Raw genomic sequence first — 24,179 nt, forward strand, 5'->3', positions numbered from 1 at the left:
GTGCCCGAAGTGCGCAAGTGCGGCATCTGAGACGCAGCAAATGGTTTCTGCTGTTTCCACAGTCTACTTGTCAAGTAATAATGTGATTTATGTCAGAGATATTTTTCAGTTGTGGAGAACGACTGCTTTGTCATAATGACTCACCACTTCTTGGTTGTTCATCGAACGGGTGCACGGTGCTCCTCTAACATGTGCTTTGTCACGAGATACATGAGGTGTAATGAAGATGATTATCAGTCGGAACACAGTTTTGACAAAATATATAGTTGCTGCACTTTGCCTTTGTAGGAGAGTATGTAGCACTTGACTACATACACATACAAATTGTTAATCTGGCTATATTTATGCGGAATAATTCAGGGCTGTGTTGTCTATCTAGCGCCCTATCTATCCATCCTGCCGTTCATAAAGCGATCAAGTGGTTTATTATTCAATGCAAACTGGACTTCAAAGTATTGGCTGGGCAGCAACAAAAATATTGGCAGTGCTACAGCAATCACGAATACACACACACACGCACGCACGCACAGACGCACGCACGCCAGGGCTTGACACTGGCACCTGCCAACCGGCCAAATGCTGGTAGAACTTAGCTGTGGCTAGTAACACTTTCAGTGTCACTAGCCAATTTGGCTGGTAGCTTATGCCTTGATATATGCATCATAGTAGCCTATATTCTGCACTTTGTGTATGAATAGTTTGTATTTAAGTTCAAGAAAAAGCTCAGTAACTCAGTTTCTAAGCTTGATGTACTTCCATGCAGAAAGCTATACACTCATCTTGCTTTAGCACCTCATCTTCTGAGGTTAGACGTACACTATCATGATAAAGGGGGAAAAAAACAATTTAAAATCTGTGACTAGTGGAATATCTGAATGGCCAGTGACTTGGGAGAATCACTAGCCACAGTGACCAGTGGGTCAAAAAGTTAATGTCAAGCCCTGACGCGCGCACGCGCACACTTAAATTCAAGCATACACTTGTGTACACACACGCGCGCGCCCACACAGAGAAAGATGTTGCGTGTAGTGTGAAGGCGGGCTTGTGTTGACTCCCAGGGGAAATCACCCTGTGACCCCGGCGTTACCCTGGTCATGTTGACCAGCGAGGCAGCGTGCCGTTTTAGCCACCTTCCCCTTCCCCTTCCGCCCGCTGCAGAGGCCACATGGCTCGCTCACTTGCTCGCTTGGGTGTCAGCAAGGTATCTGTCTCTCTCTCTCTCTCTCTCTCTCTCTCTCTCTCTCTCTCTCTCTCTCTCTCTCTCTCTCTCTCTCTCTCTCTCTCTCTCTCTCTCTCTCTCTCTCTCTGTCCGCCCCAGAGCGTAGCCCCAGCTGTGCCAGTATTTTGTTTGGGGCCTGCGAGGAGAGGACCGTGTTTTTGCTGATGAGAGCTTTCTTCTACAAACACTCACTAGAGATACGAGAGATGTCGGTAACACTTCACAATAGCTTTCCGCTAACTGGTTAACTAATGGTTAACTAATGTTAACTAATGGTGCGGTATATTATGTCGCCCCGGAAATTGGGGGGGTGGGGTGCATAAGCGCTGCTGCATAATCGTGATTAATAATCGTGATTGTGATTTGATCTTAATAATCGTGATGATAATTTTTTTCCACAATCGTGCAGCCCTAATATATTATTGTCAACAGCAAATGTTTAGTAAGTGTTGTACAATTGATGTAATAATGATATATCAATGCTTATAATAGTATGATAGATGCACAACAAACCATTAGCTAACCATTAGTTAACCATTTATGCGGAAGGTTATTGTGAAGTCTTACCGAGATGTCCTCTACAAGCACATGAAGATTTCACATACACTCGTATATGCACTTACTCTTGCACTTGCACACAAACATGTTTACACACAAACACACGACTGCACACAACTGCAAACTCATGTGCACGAGGGTGCACACATACACTCATGCACACAAACATACTCTTGCACATACAGATAGACACACACAAACACACACACATTCTTATACTCTAAAACAGTGTTTCCCAACCAGGGGTACGTGTACCACTAGGGGTACGCGAGCACACTGCAGGGGGTACTTGGAAAAATGAAACTTTAACAAATATTTGGAGCTTAGTTACATTGGGATGGAAACATCTATATAGAACTTGACTTAGGGGGTACTCATGGCAAAACGAAAAGGCTTGAGGGTACACAAGACAAAAAAGGTTGGGAAACACTGCTCTAAAACCTTGCTCTTGCGTACAATTGCACAAAACCTCCCACATTGCACACATTTGCATTACATGTACACAAGCGTGCACACATACACTCATGCACACAAGCTTACTCCTGCACGCACACACACACACGAGCGCACACAGACACACATGCGCACGCACACACATGTACACAAAACCTCCCACTTGCATACACATTCAAAGATGTACACACACACACACACACACACACACACACACACACTGACACTTGCACTCCCAGACTCTTAGCCGGTGCCAGTATTTGTTTTTGCCATGCGTTCCACTGGCCTCTGCCCCTGCGCTGTGTGTACTGAGGCTGGGGCTCTGTGTTGTGCTTGCCCGACGGAACCCCAAATCCGTTCCCAGGCCCGGGGCCCGTCCGTCCATACACACACGCATCCCAGAGGGCTTTAGCGCCCAGGCCCGGCATGCTTCGGTTGACCCGGGAGTAGAGGAAGGACTGGGCAGTGCTGTTTTTCTGATTAGATAAACTTGGCAGCAAGACTTTTTTTTCTCCACGCATCCCAAGTCCAGGTCCTTGTCTAATGTAAAAGAAACAGGACGAAAAGTGTTTATAAAAAGTGTGTGTGAATGATGAGAGCATCTTGTTCTGAGCACACACACACACACACATCGTCTACTGACTACATAATGCCCACCACATATTGCATAATAGCAACCGGCTTACTCACACATGCCTCCACACTTGTGTGATACACACACTTCCACCCACTGGACAACACTGGACTTTTACTTACAGCTACAAGCCCATACATTTGACCAATCTACCACATTTTAAAACATCCAAAGCTCTTCACAATGAAGCGAGACCTTAACATCCATGACTGTTGTTAAGCATCTTAACTGTATGATGTATGACATTCACTGTGTGCCAGAGATCTTCACAGCACAGCAGCTAGAGGTGGAGGGTGAAGGAGTCCATGTTTCTTGTATTGATGCCCTAATCCATGGGTGTCAAACTCAAATTGACTGAGGGCCAAAATCAAAATCTGGAACAAAGTTGCGGGCCAAACTCAAGGTTTATTTTTATGATAAAATTGTTCATCCATGCACTTCATACTCATAGTTAAATTTCACACACTCTTTCCCATCATATATGGTAGGTCAAATGTGTCTGCACATCCTGTGACACACTATATTTCATGCTCAAGTCTTGTTACACTGGTAACACTTTATAATAATGTTCCTTAGTAAAGACTCAGTAAATAATGAACTAATGATGAATAAAACATTAACAAATGTTTTTATTATTAACTAAGTTTTATTAACGCTTTATAAAATATCTACAAATGATATATGCAAGATTTTACACACCTTATAACAGAGTATTTTATTCATTTACAAGCAACTTGTAAATGTTTGATAAATATAAAATATTAACATAGCATTTCCTAGTCATTTACAAGCATTTGTTTACATTTCCTAGTCATTTACAAACGTTTGTTAATGTTTTGTTCATCAATAGTTAATTATTTATTAAGTCTTTATAATGCTTTTTTGCATCCATTATTCTAAAGTGTTACCGTTACACTTTACTGTACATTAAAGGTGTATGTGGGCCAACTGTAATACACATTTGAAATTATCTCGCGGGCCGAATAAAATGGCTCGGCGGGCCAGATTTGACTCCCTGGCCTGAGTTTGACATCCCTGCCCTAATCCCTGAGTTTGTTAAGCCCTCCTCTCCTCTCCTGTGTCCTCTTCTCTTTTCTGCTCTCCTCTCCTTTTATCTTCCCTCCTCCCCTCCCCTCACCTCTGCTCCCCTCTCCTCTCCTCTGCTCTCCTCTCTGCTCTCAGGTTCTTTCATCTCCTCTCCTCTCCTCTTCTGGGTGGCTCCTCTCCTCTCCTCTCCTCTCCTCTCCTCTCCTCTCCTCTCCTCTCCTCTCCTCTCCTCTCCTCTTCTGGGTGGCTCCTCTCCTCTCCCCCCCCCCCCCTCTCCTCTCCCCCCTCCCCTCTCCTCTCCTCTCCTCTCTCCACTCCTCTCCTCTCCTCTCCTCTTCTCTCCTCTCCTCTCCTCTTCTCTCCTCTCCTCTCCTCTCCTCTCCTCTCCTCTCCTCTCCTCTCCTCTCCTCTCCTCTTGCCTGGACAGGCCTGCTGCTCTGGCTCCTACTGAATGCTAATGGGGCAGCTCTCCTCTCCTCCCCTCTCCTTGGCATCATAGGCCTGTTGTGGAGCTAATTAGCCAAGTGATGAGATGATGACCCCACACAATCTCTCTCTCTCTCTCTCTCTCTCTCTCTCTCTCTCTCTCTCTCTCTCTCTCTCTCCCCCTCTCTCTCTCCCCCTCTCTCTCTCTCTAATCACGTGAACGCCTTCTCTACTTCAACTTGCCTCTCAATGCCTCAGTCCCCCCAGTCTAAACACTCTCTCTCTCTCACACACGCACACACATCTCTCTGTCTGTCCCCCTCCCACTTCAACTCTTATCACCCCCCCCCCCCCCCCAACAGCAGCATATTAGTCCCCCACCCCTCCCCCACCTTACTAATCAGCTCCTGCGAAGGTGGTGACACTTATCTCTCGCATCAACAGACCCCAGCAGTGCTCAGCAAACACACATCTACAAACAAATAAACACACACACACTTAAGCTAGATTTATGCTTCGCTCGCATAGAATCTGCGTCCGTCCGTTTTCTGTCTATGCGAGTCCACGCCCCCCTCTCAGAGGCTCTGCGCCCGTCGTCTAGCGCCTCGAAAAAATTCTAACTATCCGTCGGACGGACGCGGAGTACGCAGACAAAAAGGCACTATGATTGGTCGTCTCGCTACTTCCTTGTTCTGTTCTTGTGGCAGCGCAATGCCAGTAGTTTGCGAGAGCAGAGCTGTATTCTGTTAAAAACTTTATTAATGCCTTGTGTGTAAATGTGTGTAAATACACGAAGCTAAGCTAAGTAACAAACAATGCATCAGTTGAACACTCGTGGCACAATGCCTGCGGTTTTACTACCGTTCCTCCACCGAATGTAAACACACATCGGCAGAATCAACTGTCTTTACATGCTTGCATTTTCTGCTCGTGAAAACAGACTGGGTATGTCAAATAATGATACCACTGCATTGCCTTTGCAATTTGTGTGAAAATACCTAGCTAACCGGGATAGAAAGCAACATTGCTTAATAATGACCGCAGTGCACAATGTAGTGAAAGTAGCCTAATCGCGCAATTTCAAATGTGGCTGGCAACGAGACCTCGGACCTCGCAGAGCTCGCAGATGCATGAATACAAAATTGGTTCGTGGCCACTCCCACGCGACTTTTCACGCTCGCAGTTGCTGAAGTCTAATCTGACCTTTACTCAAGCAAACATGATTGACTAAGTAGACAGGTGCTGAGAAAGCACTCTGCTGCACTTAAAGCCTAGTTGGAAGGATGGTTGATTTTCATAAAAATCAGTCCATGTATTTCATTTATTTATTGACTTACATGGATTATTATAGAATGGAATGTAATAAAATGGCATCAGTTCATGCTCAGAGAGAATAAGATCAGCTCATTTTGCCTTGGGCTAACTTGTGGTAAATGCACTTTAGATGGCCCTTAAATTGAGCACTACACTGCATTTCAGTGGTTCCCAACCAGGGTTACGTGTACCACTTAGCGATACATGAGAACACTATGGGGGGAAAGTGTAATAATGAAAACGAACTGAATTTTTTGCCACGTTGGGATAGAGGAAGAGATATAGAGTATGACCTAGGGGGTACTCATGACATGACAACAAGGCTTAGGGGGTATGCAAGACAAGAAAGGCTGGGAGACACTGCTGTACTGTACTTTCATGGCCGACAATGTTCTGTTGTGTTTTACAGCTCAACGGAAATCGATGACATGTTGCGCAAGTCCACAAACCTGCTGCTGACGAGGACTCTGAGTAGCTGCTTACAGAACCTCATCAAGAAACCCCACATAGGCCTCACCGAGGTAAACAACAGCCCTCACACCAAGTCTTCCCGCACACGACTTGCATCCTTACACATGGGCGTTATTGACGAAAACAGAACCTCTGTACATTTCGTGTCTCAAATGCTGCGCTTGTGCACTTCGAGCACCATGCTTCAGTGTGGAGGGTGCTCACACGGAAAGTTCAGTGCACTGAAATTCCGAACTTTCTCTTAAGACTACGCACAAAAGACCCCAGTGCACTGTGTGCACTATACACCAAATGCCAGTCCACTGACACAAATGTGCCGTTTGAGACACAGCAACTGACTTCACAGTGGTAACAGCAACTCTGCACCTGGTCTCCAGTGAGGTCATCACCACCCACACTTATACGTAGGCTTCACTGACACCAATAACGCTAACAACAACAAGGCAAAATCACCAGTGGGTAGAGTTAACAGCACAAATGGGCTTGTACAAAATGACACTAGATACTAAACTACACAGTCCATTGACCCGGACCCCGTTTCTCAAAAGCTCTGTTGCTAACCATTTGCCTATGGGATATTACATTGCAACCAATTCGGTTGCTAACATAGTTAGCAACGACACTGTCAAGAAACACATGCCTGGTCACTTCTCTGAGGTAGACAATGGTTCTTGTGTGTGCTCTGCAGTTGGTTCAGATCATCATCAACACTACACACCTAGAGCAGGCCTGCAAGTACCTGGAGGACTTCATCACCAACATCACCAACGTCTCCCCGGAAACGATCCACACCACACGCCTCTACGGCCTCGCCACCTTCAAGGTTGGTCCTCCATCTTTTACTTCTTGCTTTGGGCAATGAAGAAAGACAGGGGTCCACAGGAATAAATACTGCAGGATGATGGCAAGTCTCGTAAAGGACTCATTAATTAAACACAAATGAAGGCACAAAATGTTTAACCACCAGTTTAAGATGCTCAGATCTTTGTCAACTTTATAATATACTATGTACCGGCTGCAGAGACTCTTGTAACTGCTACGTAAGTACGTATGGATGAGGTTAGAGTGGGAGGATTGGTTTGGCAAAGGTGGTGAGAAAAGCAAATTTTCAGGAATGAAAATTTCCACAAATCATCAAGTTTTCCACAATAATCATATAGTTTATTTTTGAACATAGACACACAATGAAGGGAGAGTTTCGAGGCTTGGCCTACCAGGAGAACGAGAGGTGCTCTTCTCTGTTGACTGTGTGGGGAGGGTTCAGGCTGAAGATTAAAAGGCGAGAGAGACTGACGTCTGACAACAGGCCACTGAGTGATAAGTGTTTACTCTTGAAGCCATCAGAGCTGGCTGTCATAACCCAGAGAGTGCAGAGGGCAAAGGTCATGACCTTTTAGCTGCCCAAATGATTTTAGCTCTCAGTGCCACATTTCTCCATCTCTTGTCTGTCTCCACCATGTCAAAAATCGATGCAACTTGGTGATGAAGTTTGTGCAATTGAAAGGGGCATTGTGTTTAGCAGTGATGAGTTGTCAGTTCTGGAGTACCAAAATTATAAAAACCTGTGTGGGCATTTTCTTTCTTCTGAGGGTATTGTTCTTGAATGAAGTTAAGATTTTTTAAACTTCATCAAGTGTCGAGATTGGAAACAAAATGATGTGTTTCATCAATCATCTGGAGTTTATTATTGTGCAGCAGTGTTGCAACTGTCTTAATTTTGTAAGTGTCAGGAAAAGATTGTGCCAATAGTTTTTAATCAAGGAAGATACCCCCAAACCCCCAAAGGTCTGTTGCATTGCTTTGTTGCACAATTGAAGGAGACCAGCACTGGAATTGAAAGGATATTGAACATAAAACAAACATAGCTCCCCAATGGTGACTTAATTTATAAAAAGTAGCACTATCACTGTCATTGCATCAAAGAAATTGAACGATAATTTCGCTAGCTGCAGCATGGCTGTTGACAGACCATGGACGGAAGTTTAAAAAATGAGATTGTGAATGTGGAGTTAACTTCAGTCAAGGCACACACGCAAGACTGTGTTTGGATGTGTGGTGGAGTTGCGTAGTGTATAATGTGAAGCAGGGATGTGAAACATAAAACCCAGGGGGAGGATGCGGCGCGCCACATGGTTTAATCCGGCCCAAGACTTGGAGAGGGGGAAAACAAAAACGTACGAATGTCAAAAATAAAGAAGTAAATCTCTAGCCCTGCCTAGAGATTTCAGGTTTTCAATTCTTGAGAACAAATAACTTCTCGCCATTTCCAGTCAATGCTGCTGATATACCTACTGACATCCACCTCAAGATAATTGACTAACAATGTCATTCCAATATGAAGCAGAAATTGACTGCATGGGGCCCCTGAACCAAATGAGTTTGACACCCCTGATGTGAGGCCTTCACTAGTAGGGCTAGCAGAAGGTGATCACTGGCCTTTTATATTGTATATTTTAATTCTTGTGCTTCTATATTGATTAAATTCTTCTTTGACTTAACCTAATGTTAATCTTCTTTGATTCCAAATATTTAATGTCGTATTTTAATATTTTAATATTTTAATATTCATTGTTTCTTGTTTTTTTTTAAAAATGTCTTTCTCTATATGCTTCTTTAATTTTTGTGAACTACATTGAATTGCATTTATGGTTGAAATGCGCTGTACAAACAAACATGCCTTGCCCTTTCCTTGCCTTATATTGTGTGGGCAGCCGTAGCCTAATGGTAAGGGAGGTGATCTTAAGATCAGAGGGTTGCAGGTTCGAAGCCTAGCTTTACTCCATCCATTCATGGCTGGAGTGCCCTTGAGCAAGGCATCTCACCCCACATTGCTCCTTGGGCTGTAACCAATACCCTGTAAATAATAGTGTTGCACCGATACCATTTTTTAGCCCCGATACCCGATACCTGACTGTGCAGTATCGGCCGATACCGATACTACTCTGTTTGAAATTTATATACAGTATATATATGAAAAGTTATATAGGCTATTACTTGGATGTAACATCATTGCTATTATGGCTTTGTCAGGCTGCTGCCTACTCCAGTAGAACTTTTTACACGTTTTAAATACCTATGATATAAAATAACTAAGAGCTAATAACATCAAGGCTGTGTTTAAGTGTCATACGAGCATCTATAAATGGTATCGGTGTCCTATTTGTTGGTATCGGCCGATACTGGTATCGGTATCGGTGCAACACTAGTAAATAACAAAGTCGCTTTGGATAAAAAGCGTCAGCTACGTGTGATGTGATGTAATGTAATGTGTGGTGCCAGGATGCACGGCACTCTGCGGAGGGCGAGATCTACACCAAGCTGAATCAGAAGATCGACGAGTTCATCCAGCTGGCTGACTACGAGTGGGGCATGGCGGAGTCGGACGGCCGCGCCAGCGGATACCTCATGGACCTCATCAACTTCCTGCGCAGCACCTTCCAGGTCTTCACACACCTGCCGGTGAGTTCAGAGACACACACACACACACACACACACACACACACACACACACACACACACACACACACACACACACACACACACACACACACACACACACACACACACACACACACACACACACACACACACACACTTATATATTAGCACTCGTATACACACACACACAGACTCTCACACTCTCACCATCTTACAGACACACACACACACACACACTATCCTCTCTCTTTCTATCTTGCACACACGCACACACACACACCATATCTCTTTTTGTCTCTTTACAAACATACACACTCCATGTTGTCATTTTTCTGTCTTTTTGTGTTTTTATGCTGTCAGTGTTAGATCGCTATAAATGTCCTTGATGTTCTTTCCCATGTGTAGTGTTTTGGCTGTACATATATATGGATACATACATACCGGTATATGGGAATGTATGTACTGGTCACTGGTTCCATGTGTTATTCTGTGGTCTCATAGCTCTGTTGTTGCATGGATGTAGTCCCAATGGTTGTCTTGTCTATTTTTCCCTTTTTCTGGAGTTTTTGGCTGTCATGACCGAAAAGGCTCCCCCAGAGGAATGCTAGACCATCGCACTGCTTATGTGATGTCAGGGCTTACATTTTCTTGCCATGTACTCATTTAAGGATTATTGGCCTTTTTTAGACGCTTGGATGACGCAACCACATCTGTTGTCACTACAACCCCCGCAAAGTTGGTTGATTCATTCATTGTACATCTGAGATGAAATGAATGTTTTTTTGACATCTGAGATCTGACATCTGGGATTTTTCTCCTCCTGCAAAATAATTGAATCCATATGATGGTGGCATTAGCTGTGGTTGCACCATCTGACTGCTATGAAAACATCAGTGACCCTGACATTTTCAGCTATTAATCTGATAGAGAGGTCAAACAGTCCTTAGCCCTCAGAGAATGGTCATCCCTAGGGCTCTTTTATGTTTTTATACTCGAGCAACATTAAAAAGTGATAACTGGTCATTTTGCCACTTCAGTGGCCTTGAGGGATCTATGGAGTGGAGTTTGTATAACCTTGGGAGTTTAAGAAACTACAATCATTTGACACCTGACCAAAAATGCATGTGGTCATGTGGACAGGTTAAAGGTAAATACAGTCTAAATCAGCAGGTCAGATTGTCATTCAAACTCTTGGAAAAAATGAGGAGCAAATCTGTGCCAAGAATGTGCAGCTAAAGGCTTCAGGCTTTTTCCTATAGTCTAATACTGTTCTTGTGGGAAAGCCCCATCCTGTAAATCAATTTTAGACAGACGTATCAAATCGCAAGTACTTATCTGACCTGGTCTTGTATAGTATGTTGAGCAAACGTAGTCATTTCATGAGAGGAAAAGCATCTTCAGGCTAGGCAACGCTCACATCATGTTGCTGCTTGTGGAACTGTAGGAATTTGCCGAAGGCTATCACTACGCTTGAAAAACCAAAGTAGGCAAATAAGGAAGCTGCGTATAACTCATTCAATATACAAGTGTGGACTTATAGAAGAAGGTGAATGTGTTCTGGAAGGCTTACACTTAGGGTTGCCAACTGTCCCTTGAAATACGGGATCATTCCGTATTTAGAGATAAAAGTATGGGTTCCGTATTGAGCTGAAACAGGACACGGGATGATAAAATGCCTTGACATGCAGGAAATTACATCTAAGAAATGCTCAATTTTCTTCGGGGAGGACCCCCAGACCCCCCAGCCTCAATGAAGTGTCTTGTATTTTTTCCATTCACAGTTGGCAACCCTACTTGCACTGCTCTATAAGTCTCATTGAAGTTTACAAATGTCCAAATCGGCCGTGCTACTAGCTAGCTTACGTTATAGAAGCTACTACTCTAATCGACTAGTCAATAGTGTCTAGTGAGGTTTGGATGCAGAGGATACATTGGCAGTGCTAAGTCACATCAGCAATGCTAATATACATCAGCAATGCTAGGCAACACCGACAAATGCAACATCACTACATCAGGCAGCGCTAGGCTACATCTACAATGCTAGGCTATATTCCTGAGCGCCACACATCTTGCCACTCTGAACTTTGCTCGCTTGCTTTAATTCTCCAAGCTTCCTGGCCTAACCAGACGAGCCACTTTGGTTCAAGCCTCCTTATTTTCCGCTCCCTCTTCTTGACTTCAGATTTTTCACGAACACGCCAAAAAAAATGCGTTGTTATGATGGAATGTCTCCTTTTTCCTTGCTGTTCTCCAGTATTGTGCGATTTTCTTTAGACTTTCTGTTTTTTCTTCTTCTTCTGCTAGGCATGCTTGATTTCTTTCTGATTCTTCCTTTTTTCTGTCCATTTATTGTTGCCATACCTTCTCCCTCCCCCTTCCCCCTCTTTTGCCCACCTGTTCCTTTTTGGTTTTCTTTGGTTTTCTTTTTATTATTATATTATTTTACTTGTATTCCTTTTGTATTTGGTTTTGTTGTGGGTGCGTTTTCCGCTCAGAATAACAACAATGACCATGCAGCGATGTCGGTAAGTAGACCTACCTACCCCTACCCCTTCCCCCTGCCCTCTCTCTCTTCTGCTGAGGGGAGGGAAGCAGCATGCATGCCTTGTCTGTCTGTCTCTGTGGACCTGCCTTTTAGGCTGGCGCTTGTTTTACCCACCCCCCAGTGCCTGGGTAAGTCAGGCAAGCCACCTAACCCACCCCACCTAGCACGTGCCCTAACCCCAACCCTGCAACCGACTCACCCCACCCCCCTACCCTGCTGCACCCTCCCCAGCCTCCCCTTATCTGCCCCTCCCCCTGCACTTTACTCCTGCTCCTTGTCCCTTGCCCCTTGCCCGCTCCTTTCTCCCTTTGCCCCATTCTAATCATCATCTCCATGGGGGCCACTGTCTGCGATCCATGTCAGTGGCTTATTTTGCTGTCATACGCTGATGAAAAAGAATAATACACCCTAAAAGCACTAGTTCACCAATCTCTAAAGGACTCTCAATAAGGCCATGAGTGCACATTTTGTGTTTGTTCATTTGTATGTTCATTTTCGGTCAAACTTACACACAAACGAGCTTTGTGGTGTAATGTTAATATGTACTGTATTTTATTATAGACCTTGTTTCTCAGACTAAAAATTTACATTTAAATAGCAGTTGTCCAGTACATTGCAAATGTGAACATGTATAGAACCCTACTGGTGTGAGAGTGGGATGAAGACAAATCACTGACTGCCCATTGTATTTTGGCAAATTTCTGGACCTAGACTTTTTCCACTAATTGATTAATGTAATAAAATCAGACATGATGGACCTCCACAATCAGTGCATGGATGCACCTGAATCACACACACACACACTGCACAGCTGCACAAAGCTTATATGGAGAAAGCCTGTAGACTCTTGTCAGGACAAAACATTATGCAAAAGGTACTCATTCCTTTTCTTTTGCTACAGTAACTGAGAATAACTATCACCCCCCTGCCACATTCTATAGAATTCCATTACACTGGAGGCCTTAGTGAGTCGTGTGAGGGCAGATTGTATCTCAACAAGTGAAAGCCACCAAAATGCCTGCGGGTGATGTGATGTTCTCGGTTTCATCATTGCTAGCGTGTGTGAGTGTGTGTGATGGTATGTTTTTGGGATGCATGCCCAATTGATGTGTACACCAGCATCCTACTCTGGGCGCTACCCTGGGCTTGGCTTTCACTAGAAGCCGCCCCCATATGAAAGTGTTGGAGTCAGCCTTGCCCCCGGCAACAACGGCTCTGTTACCCTCCCCTCCTCCTCCTCCTCCTCCTCATGTTCCTCTTCCTCTTCCGACATGTACGGGCGCTGGGCTGGGGTGGCTCCAGATGAGGGAGTTGCACACACCTGGGAGGTTAGACGCCTGCCCCAGCCAACACCCTCTGGCCCCCCTGGCCCTACACACTCGCCACATTCAGTACGATTTCTCCATAGATATTTCACAAGGAGTTCACAAGGTCATGGCTATGACTGGGAGTTATTGAAAGTCCATTCACCCCAAGAGTGTGATTATAGTGAGGATTATTGTGTTGGACTCCGTAGTGATTAAAGCAACGCTCTGAACCACTTAGCCATTCCGACAGGTTTGGAGCAGAAGTTTGCGTTTGAAACTGCAGGTTTTAGGTACCTGTTTCTGCAAGGTTGACCATCTTCTGAAATGATTTCCACTGAAAAGATTTAACAAACATTAAAGTAAGGTCGAAACAACTGTTTAAAATGACTTTTATCATTGCTTGAACTCTATAACAAAATGCTGTTGGACATACACATATCCAATTAATAAATACAGTTTTTTATGCCATGATATGCAGAGCTTTACAAATCTATAACACAGATCTATTCATAGCCTGGTGAGCCAAACCCTTACAGCAAAAAGCTGTACAACGGTCTGGGCGAGCTCGGAGAGAGTGTGGGAGGGATAAACGGTTGTTTATCAAAATGCCTTGGCACTCAACGCCACGCAATAGGATGGTGGAACAACCAATCCCCACACAGTTCTGTGTAACGTCACAGCTGTCTTTCAGAACGTACACGTGACACGCCCCTTTGTAGGTGAAGCGGCAACTTCGTGCACTGCCTTCATAGGATTGAACGCGTGTGATCACCACAGCCACCAACAAGTTTCCTAATAAATGGTTTTTTTCACTTACACAGTTCAATAATGCCTTGTTTTCAACCACATGGCCCTCCTTGATCAACCAGCGAAATGTTGAGCAATTTGGGGCTTGTTAAATGGTTACATTTATGATTGTTGTCAACATGGCATGTTCGGTGTTAGCTAGCTAGCTGTATACCCATAGAACTAATACACGGCTGGATACCTAGCTCTATTACGACAGGTTGGCTAGCCACTAAATCGGTAGACTAGGTGTCATTCCCATTTATTTAGTAAGCTACTTAAAGACTTTCAAAGCTCCCAAATGTCTCATTTTTAATGACATGGGTCTTATTAGAAATTGGGGCAGGCATGTTCGGTGTTAGCTAGCTGGCTGAATACCCATAGAACTAATACAAGGCTGGATACCTAGCTGCTCTGTGTTATTGACGACAGGTTGGCTAGCCGCTAAGTCGGTAGACTAGGTGTCACTCCCATCTATCTTGTAAGCTACTTAAACACTTTCAAATCTCCCAAATGTCTCGTTTTTAATTACATGTGACTTATTAGAAATTGGGGCAGCAATTTCATTCTACACCTACAATAGTAGTCTGATAATAGCGTGTGACTATCTGGTTCTGTAAAATGTTCAAATTAGCTTACCGAGCTAGCTTAAAACATCGAATGATCAAATGGTAATGTGTAGTGATCTACAGTATTCAATCCATGTCAGCCACGAAATGTATTATCATCCAGGCTTTTTAAATTAAGCAAAAACTTTCGTGCTGTAAGTAGCACGGCCGGCCGGCATGTTTTCTGTGTTTACCAGGTAGCCCGGCCCCCATCTCGCTTCTCATGATTTGATTGGCCCTGTCATCGGATAACTTTCAGCCTCGCAAAAGCTCCCCAGGGTCCGCTAGACTGCCCCCGGGAGCAAATTCAATTTGCGGTCGCTAGGGGCGTCTAGATTTCTAGGCTAATCTATTCATCTATGCTACATACCACTCCAAAAACCTTTACCCCTATTAAAAAAAAAAGACACACGTTTTCTATTTATGAAAATTGTCAGTGGGGTGCCAAATGTACATGAGTCATGCTGAACAGCAGTGCAAAGCTGTAGTTTGTTAGCGAGGATAAAAGCCAAACATGCATACTGACCAGTCAGCAGAATGAAGTGGCAGGCAGGAATTTCGGGCCCGTCTTTGCGGAGCAAACATCAGGCCGGTCAAGTCTACAAGTCACACCATACCTCACGCTGCTCTAGTATGTATGCCATTATAGTGAGCACTGGTGCACCCTCCCACCTTCACTCTCTCCCCCATCCACTCAAACATTAGCCCTATTCCCACACTTTCCTATCTTGATTTGGCTGACCAGTGGTTGTGCACAGGTTCTTCACAGCCAGGGCTAGAAAATGGCACCAACAAGCAACTGAAAGCTGTTGGTAGACACAGAATAATCATTCACGGTCAAGTGACTGGATGATTTGTCACAGTCATTTCTTGGTCAGTAAGTGGTAAGCAAACGTTTCCAGCATCATTTGCATTTCCACCCAGCTTCTAACCCCACCATAGATAGAAGTGTGAATACCACTGTGTACCAGTTCAGAAGGTCTTACAGTTTCTGTTTAGTAACTGAGTCCTCTATGTCTGTCAAGAGTTCTGATAATTACAATCAACCTCTTCAGTGAAAATGGGGTCGACCTCCTCCACTCTATGTAAGCAGGATCGCCTAAAAAAAAGTAATACAAGAGCTTGGCACACATGCAATTAATATGAATATCCATTATATTACCTGTTGTTGGTGGTTGAGGGTTATTTCAACACTGGTCATGTGAAATAACTATCCGAGGTTCGGTGCTGATATTACATGTTATAAAGGCGGCAGAACCCTTTCCTAAAAAACAGTTTAAGGCGTTGTACATATTGAAATCAAGTCCTGTAATGGCTGCTGCGTTGTACCATAAAGACAATGAAAGTGAAAGTTACTGTGTGTAAATTCAATATCTGATGTCTCTTTCACATTCCATCCATTGACTTCTTTCATTGTTTTCTGTGTTCTCTTGTGCCATATAGCATTTTTCTCTCTCTCTCTCTCTCTCTCTCTCTCTCTCTCTCTCTCTCTCTCTCTCTCTCTCTCTCTCTCTCTCTCTCTCTCTCTCTCTCTCTCTCTTTACTCCATCTTTAGTTTGCATTAGAGGTGTATCATGGCAAAATAGAGCAAACATCTTATAAGTGTTCCAAATGACCAAGGTTGTGTGTCAACAGAGGGCCCATCATATTCACAGGGCATTGCATCCGACTGCATTGTCCACAACCATTCATCACACAATGGTTGCCTACTGTAAAGGAGCCCTGGGACATTTGTGTCTTGTGTAAAGACATAAGGTCCTGTGTGGAGGGAAGGCAGGTGTTTGATGCGTGTGTTGGGTGTGTGTGTCATGTGGGATGCATTCTATCATAGCATGGTGTACGGTGGCTGAGTGGTGGCATTCAGTAGTAGTAATTTGTGTGTGTATGTGTGCGTGTGTGTGTGTGTGTGCGTGTGCGTGTGTGCGCGCGCGTGTGTGTGTGTGCATGTTTCTTGGGGAAATGTTGGTTACACTTGACTTGATGCTGGCGTCATACGCATGTCATGAGGATATCATAAGAATGTCAAAACAGGGTCATTTCACGTGAAATCAGACACTTTGGGACCCGACCGACACCGATTTCAATCATACTTGCTGTGCCTGTTTAGTAGCAAGGTAGCACCCCAGAACTGCATTTGTGTGAATCTGACACCAATATTAAGGGAGAAACAGACTAGCAAAGGTTTACATATGAGGGTAGGACACTATGCATTCAGCCTTGATTATATCAGTCAGTGTAAGTCACAAAAATATGTCTGTGGTGTTATTTGAAAGCTCTTTTCTGGCTCTACAAATTACACAAACAGCATGGAATACAACAACCCTCAGAATATGAATTATCATAAATTGAAAAATTAAAAATTGAATATCAAAAAAACGTATATTTTAAAATGGCCAGTTCCTTGTCTAAACATAGCCTGCAATGTCACAAATAACACTTGAAATGCTGGTGTTTGGTTCTTTATTCATTTCAATCGGTGTCGGTCGGGTCCCAAAGTGTCTGATTTCACGTGAAATGACCCAACAGTGTCATGACACAGTCATGGAAGACTCATAAACATTATATGAATGTCAAACGTTTTATGGTTATGAAACTTTGACATTGTTAGGCTTATAAATGTCCCATAACTGAATGTAACTTAATGGCAACAGTAACAGTAAATTACTGTCAGTAATGTTTATGACATGTGCATGGCTGCGTTACGACTCTGTTATGACATGCCTATGATGTTGGCGTCAAGTTAAGTCTTATCGAAGTGTCTTTATGATGGGACTCTCACACAACCTTGCTCATTTAGGTGTCATTGGGCATCTTGGAGCCCTGTTTGCTTGCATGCGTGGTCCTGGTAAAAAGTATGTGACCTGGGTTTGTGTGTGTGTAACTATGTGTGTCAAAACAAATGTGTGTAAGCAAATGTTTGTCTTAATGTGCGCGCAAGTGTGTGTGTGTGTGTGTGTGTGTGTGTGTGTGTGTGTGTGTGTGTGTGTGTGTGTGTGTGTGTGTGTGTGTGTGTGTGTGTGTGTGTGTGTGTGTGTGTGTGTGTGTGTGTGTGTGTGCATAAGACAGCATGATTTTGTGTGAACATGACTGAATACTAAGAGATTATTCTCACATAGTTAAGTGTCTTGTTACAAATGCCTTACAACACCAGTGTGAATAATTTCTTTAATCCTCTTGGTGTATGTCTTTGTGTTTTTGTGTGTGTTTGTGTGTACGAAATGGATGTGTGTGTGTGTGTGTGTGTGTGTGTGTGTGTGTGTGTGTGTGTGTGTGTGTGTGTGTGTGTGTGTGTGTGTGTGTACGTGTACGTGTGTGTGTGTGTGTGTGTGTTTTGCTGTGTACAGGGCAAGGTGGCCCAGACAGCGTGCATGTCGGCGTGTAAGCACCTGGCCAGCTCCCTGATGCAGATGCTGCTGGACCCTGATCTCAAGCAGGTCAGCCTGGGGGCCATCCAGCAGTTCAACCTGGACGTCATCCAGTGCGAATGTAAGTCTACAGTCTACACACGCGTGTCTTACGTGTGTCTGTACTAGAGCGTGGCTCGGGCCGGTTTTTTTTGTCCGAGCCCGGCCCTCAGCCGACAGAAAAGTGATCAACCCCGACCCGAGCCCGAGACTAATTAAAATGTTTGTGTCCGAACCCGTCCGAAGCCCGAGACCACTGTAATAACAACAGAACCTGTGCGCAAGCAATATTTTCTATGTGGCCTCCTTCATACTCAAAATAGCACGTGATAAATAGCCAGGATAGGCAACTAGGATGAGGCAATTTGCTGTAGCCTAATTTAGTTACGCACGCATAGTAAGTAGGCCTATAAACACACGCATACATGTGACAGCGCACCTTATGTTTCTTTCGGTTAGACCAGAGATGTTGGGTGCTGTGATCAAATGCATGGGAGGGGCGTAAGAGGATAAGAAAGGCGAAAACTAACGAATACGGTTTGGATGCAGTCAGCGCGGCTATGGACGCATTTGTTACGTTACTGTTAGTGCAAATAAATCCCCGCGAGCCGGTGAAGATGCCACTCCTTGTCGTTAAGAAGGATGGGCTATAAGTTCACCCCGAAGAACAGTAGCCTGTTCGGCCCTCCAAGAGAATGTAATTTCCCCTGATGTCCATGCGGTCAATATAAAATCAGGAAAGGTTGCACGCGCATAGTTACAACTGTAGGCTACAGTAAAAGTGACAAGAATTAAGAACCTACGTGAAGGACATGAAATGTCACAGCGGACAAAGTAGTAACAGGAAACCTCTTCGCCCCTACCTTAGGCAACTCCACGTAGCGTGTGCGTCTTCTTTAATCCATATTATGCTCCTTGCTACCCCTTGCTGGAAATGTAATCCTTGGCGAGCAATGCAGTGACAAACTTCGTCATTTTATGTTCAACATTTAAGACAGCACCGAAGGCATGCTAAAACATTGCCTACACTAGGCCTACAACAAAAGACCACGCGTTCACTGACAACTATATTTGGCGCTTATTAAGAAAGCAAGTTGACTCGGCATTCCTGCTCGGCTGACTGGGAGTGAGCGTCCATGTTGCCACTGGTAACTGGCGCGTGCATACAGCCAATAATAATCACTCGCACGAGTAGCCTACCAACATTTTCATTTATGCATATTCAATTACTTATTTTTTAATCACAAAACTGCCGTTTGCATGAACTGAAACGTTTCCTCTGATTGCTTACAATTTTCACAATGTCTGTTTGGTTCAAGCCCGAGCCCGACCCGAGTCCGACAGATATTCTATTTTTTTTGTCCGAGTCCGGCCCGGCCCGTCGGGTTCCGACCCGGCCCGTCGGGCTTCGGTCGGGTTGCCATGCTCTGGTCTGTACGTGTTTCTCTCTCTCTCTCTCTCTCTCTTTCTCTGTCTCTCTCTCTCTCTCTCCCTCTCTCTCTCTCTCTCTCTCTCTCTCTCTCTCTCTCTCTCTCTCTCTCTCTCTCTCTGTGAGTCAATGTGTGTGCGCTAACGTGTTCATATGTCCATGTGGACGTGTGTATGTGTGTTGACCTGGTTCTCTGTCTGTTTATGTGTGTGGGTGTGTGTACTTGTGTGCATGTGTGCATGTGTGTCAGTGTTTGAGTGGGGGGCAAGGGAGACATAGACTCGACCACAAACAACGTTACATCTATGAGTAATACTCACTGTGAAGGCATGTCTGAGTGAGTAAGATCATGTTATGTGTATGAGTAAGGCGGTACACACACACACACGTGTAGATGTTCATGTGTTCTTGAAGAACAACAAGGCCTTGTCTCAAAGCATAGGCCTTTGGCTCTGTAAGGATGTGAGTCAATGAGCACATTTATATGCACATCAGTAAACTGGTAATGACCGTTTATATTGGAGTAATAGGTTTCTTCAAGTGCTCATGTAAAAAAGGCTTATGTGAAAGAAAGAAAAAAATCCCAGTGCTGTGCATATCAGGCACGCGAACGTTGTAAAATTTAAGATTACCGGTTGACTGGTTAACCACCGGTTAAGAGTTTTTTCAATTTTCGCCGTCCCTAGTCCGGACCAAACGGACCAGATTTTCGTTGGCTCGAACCTTTTGGGATGGTCTGAATACAGACCAGCGAATCCTGGTCCGGACCAAACAAACGGACCGAGACCGAGCTGAAAGGTCGGACTCGGTCCGGATCAAACGAACCCTGGCGCGGACCTTTTGGAGGTGTGAAAGCACACCGTACCTAATCCCAGACTTTTTGCTTCTTTGTACCTAGGGAGCTTCCGTCGTTTGTCGAGATTCATGGCAAACAAAGTGTAAACAAAGCAACTCCACAACTTGTCATGTCTATGTCTTTGGTGTAAATTCGACAGAGTGGTTTGTTTGCAACAATATTTAATAAAATCATAGCCTAAACTATCGCAATCGTGGGCGTAGGCTACATTATTAAGACTCCTTTCATGTCATGAACTTCAAATCATTATTGTCTGAGTTTATTTCGTGTGACCGCTATGCCATACATACAGTGAAAGTTTGTTTTACATGCCGCTGAGCTGTTTGGATGCATTTTTTGTTGGACATACTTTGTTGCACGTGTCGTTTCTGACCAATAGCCGAACGACCTCAGGGCGCGTGGCTTTGTTGTCGATTTTGGTCCGCTTACTGAAATGTACACAGTCTGAAAGCGAACCGCACCAAAATTTGAAAATTTGGTTCGGACCAAACAAAGTGAACTATCGGACTTTCCTGGTCTGAATACGTCCTTATTCGCCCGTAGAATCTTCGCTTGGAATGCTGGCGGTATCTAAGGGATAACGCTGTAGAAACCATGCACATCATCTACAGAATATTAAATGATCACGTCAGCATTCCAAACGAAGATTCTAGACGCATCTAAGTTAGAATCCCATGTAGCGACGCGTCTACCTTGCTCACAAGATCCTGGTGCGGTTGGCATGGCTCCTACAATTTTACAGACAGTTATAGATTAAAAAAAGTACCCTACCCTAATGGAAAATAAGTGGGAAAACTGCCTTCGAGGTCGACCGGTTCCCCAAAGTTAATGGCTTAGTGGAGGTAACCACTAAGTGTGGTTGTGTCCGTGCTGAGCATATTGCCAGAGTTTGGAGCCGCCTCGCCATTAAGTTTGTGTAACCGGTCACCTCATCGGCCGTTACCCCTTATTTAATAGAGATAGCCGGGTCACCAGAACGTTGCCTGGCAACCGTGCACTGCAATATAACTTCGTACAGTAGTCTGCCTTCTTGGTGAACTCCCCGGTTTCCGCACGGCGTCCTAGAACACCAGCCTGCAGCTATGGACGTCATGCTCGTTTGTGCTTCTCACCCCCCTGTGAGTTAAACTTGTGTAGACAAATATTTTTTTCTTCTTCTTTTTTTTATTGTTGTTGCTTTTTTACACTTTTAACCCCTTTAATTATCTCTGATATAGTGCACATGCGAGTGCACGCACACACATACACATGCCAGCAAGTAAACACCGGATACACACACATACTACACCCAAGGAGGCAAACATGATGCAGACACACACGTGCACACACACACACACACACACACACACACACACACACACACACACACACACACACACACACACACACACACACACACACACACACACACACACACACACACAGACACGAGCACACACATGTCTGTGTCTGGGAGACACAGTTTCCCTTTTTCACCCTGGTTTTACCCTACGCTTCACCTGCCCTGGAGGAAAGAGTGTTCAACCCACTTCCTCAAGAACAAAAAAACGAGAAAAGAGAGAGAGAAAAAAAAACCTGTTCCATTTATGGAGTTGCCATGGCAACTGTTGCAAACAGCCGCACAGCGATTATTAGGCGCTGGATACAGGGAACCTAATTGGCACCTTCCAGCAGGCAGATCCAGGCCATGTGAGGTTAGCAACAGCAATACATACCACACACTAACGAGCTACAGACGATTGGCGATGTGTGTGTGTCTGTGTCTGTGTCTGTGTCTGTGTCTGTGTCTGTGTGTGTGTGTGTGTGTGTGTGTGTGTGTGTGTGTGTGTGTGTGTGTGTGTGTGTGTGTGTGTATCTGCGTGTGTGTGTGTGTGTGTGTGTGTGTGTGTGTGTGTGTGTGCGTGTGTTTGATGCATGTGTGTGTGAGCCTGTGTGTGTGAGAGTCTGTGCGTGCGTGTGCGTGTGTGTATCTGCATATGTGTGTGTGTGTGTGTGTGTGTGTGTGTGTGTGTGTGTGTGTGTGTGTGTGTGTGTGTGTGTGTGTGTGTGTGTGTGTGTGTGTGTGTGTGTGTGTGTGTGAGAGAGAGTCTGTCTGTCTGCCTGTGTGTGCATGTGAGTGTGTGTGTGTGTGCACGTGCGAGCGGCATTGTGTGCAGGCAATGTTTTTTTGTGTATGTTAGAGAAGACAATGAACTCAAAATATGAAACCCAGATAGAAGTCCTACATTGTGAGCTTTTAAAAGAAACATGTATCTCTTAAGGGACCGCTGGCCTTAATTCTGTGGTTTATTAAGTAGAGTCGCTAAATGCATCATTTAATTTAAAGTGAGTCCCTGCAGATCAAGTTGAACTCTGTTGCCGGCGGCATGCTGATCATGATTCCAATTTTATTTTTTTCCTGTGTTGCTCAGTGCTCATTACAGAAGCTGAAGATGGAGTACATTTTTTAGGGTTTTGCAGGGCAGATATTTTTTTAATGCAAGCATTTTCTCAGTTTCTATTTTAGCAAAGTTCCTGCACTTTGCCTTTGTAGGGCAGAATTGTAGGCTACCTTTCACATTTGCAAGAAGATAATCGTGTCTTTGGATACCATTTCTAGCCTGGCCTCAGCCATACGTAATCTTCCGTTCGATTATCAACTGTCATTGTTTTTCATGTTACATCTGCGTCTGATCTCGTTTGACCTGAATTCCATCCTGATCTTAAACTCTAATCAGCATGTATTTAACTTAACTAGAACTTTTGAACTTTTAACTTGTGCTTTATTTTGCAATGCATGTATATCTGTACAGTTCTTAATCTGAAATGATGTGATATATTTTGAAGTGGGACCCCAGGAAGACACCAGCTAATGGGGATCCTTTAATAAAATAAATAGATAAAAAGAGTTCACACTTCCCGCCTAAAAAGTGCAGCTCAATCAGGCAGGTCCATGCCCTCTGTGTGAAATAGGGGTGTGTATTGTTTAGGGGTTCACAATTCGTTGCACATCACGATACACATGCCACGATGCGATACCATCACAATGCATTGCAATACATTTATTATTGCGATTCATTGCAATATTTACTTCAGTAACTGTGCGAAAATATAACTTACTTGCCAGTTGCTGTGTAGCATTCATAAGTGATTTGGTACAATAGAAATATTCCCTACTCTTTACTGGACAAAAAATGAACCACTGGCACATCCCACACACTTAAAAAAAAATACTATTATTAAATAATCAATTTAATTCGATGCACTATATTGTGAAAATAATTATCGCGATACATTGTCATGAAGATTTTTTTGCACACCCCTAGTATGAAAGAGGGAACGGTAAGACCAGGTAGTCGTCTTTTAAAACATTGGGTAACACCAGGCATCAAATGATTCCTCTGTTTCCGCCATATATTAAGCCACAGCTGCCGTGACAGGCCCCAAAGCTGACTATTCCACACTAGCAATGCACGTCAGCAGTTTTTTTCCACCCCGATATCAACCAAAAAAAACAACAACCTTAGTTTCACTTGCCTCGACCGCCCCAATACATGCCTCAAGATGTCACTGCCATGATAGATGACTGATATTTTTTACGTGACAAATTTATGCGAATTAATGTGAGGAGTGTTTTATGTGTGTGAAGTAAGGACGCGCTGTAGCCTCACTCACCTGCGGGGTGAAAGGATTAAACCCTGTGAT

General features: G+C 44.1%; 1 protein-coding gene across 4 annotated transcripts in view; it reads left to right on the plus strand.

Annotated features, from left to right (window-relative positions):
• Positions 1-24,179, plus strand: part of exoc6 (exocyst complex component 6) — a 107,041-nt gene that overhangs the window by 65,238 nt on the left and 17,624 nt on the right. For 2 of the 4 annotated variants that reach the window (XM_063221902.1, XM_063221903.1), the window contains exons 16-20: positions 6,061-6,172; positions 6,811-6,945; positions 9,402-9,581; positions 12,056-12,085; positions 18,151-18,292. In XM_063221902.1, the coding sequence (XP_063077972.1) occupies positions 6,061-6,172; positions 6,811-6,945; positions 9,402-9,581; positions 12,056-12,085; positions 18,151-18,292 (599 nt within the window). The remainder of the gene's footprint in view (positions 1-6,060; positions 6,173-6,810; positions 6,946-9,401; positions 9,582-12,055; positions 12,086-18,150; positions 18,293-24,179) is intronic. The other 2 variants (XM_063221904.1, XM_063221905.1) reach the window with 1 other exon arrangement.

Source organism: Engraulis encrasicolus, chromosome 17, assembly GCF_034702125.1.
Source record: "Engraulis encrasicolus isolate BLACKSEA-1 chromosome 17, IST_EnEncr_1.0, whole genome shotgun sequence".
In the NCBI taxonomy this organism is placed as follows: Eukaryota; Metazoa; Chordata; class Actinopteri; order Clupeiformes; family Engraulidae; genus Engraulis; species Engraulis encrasicolus.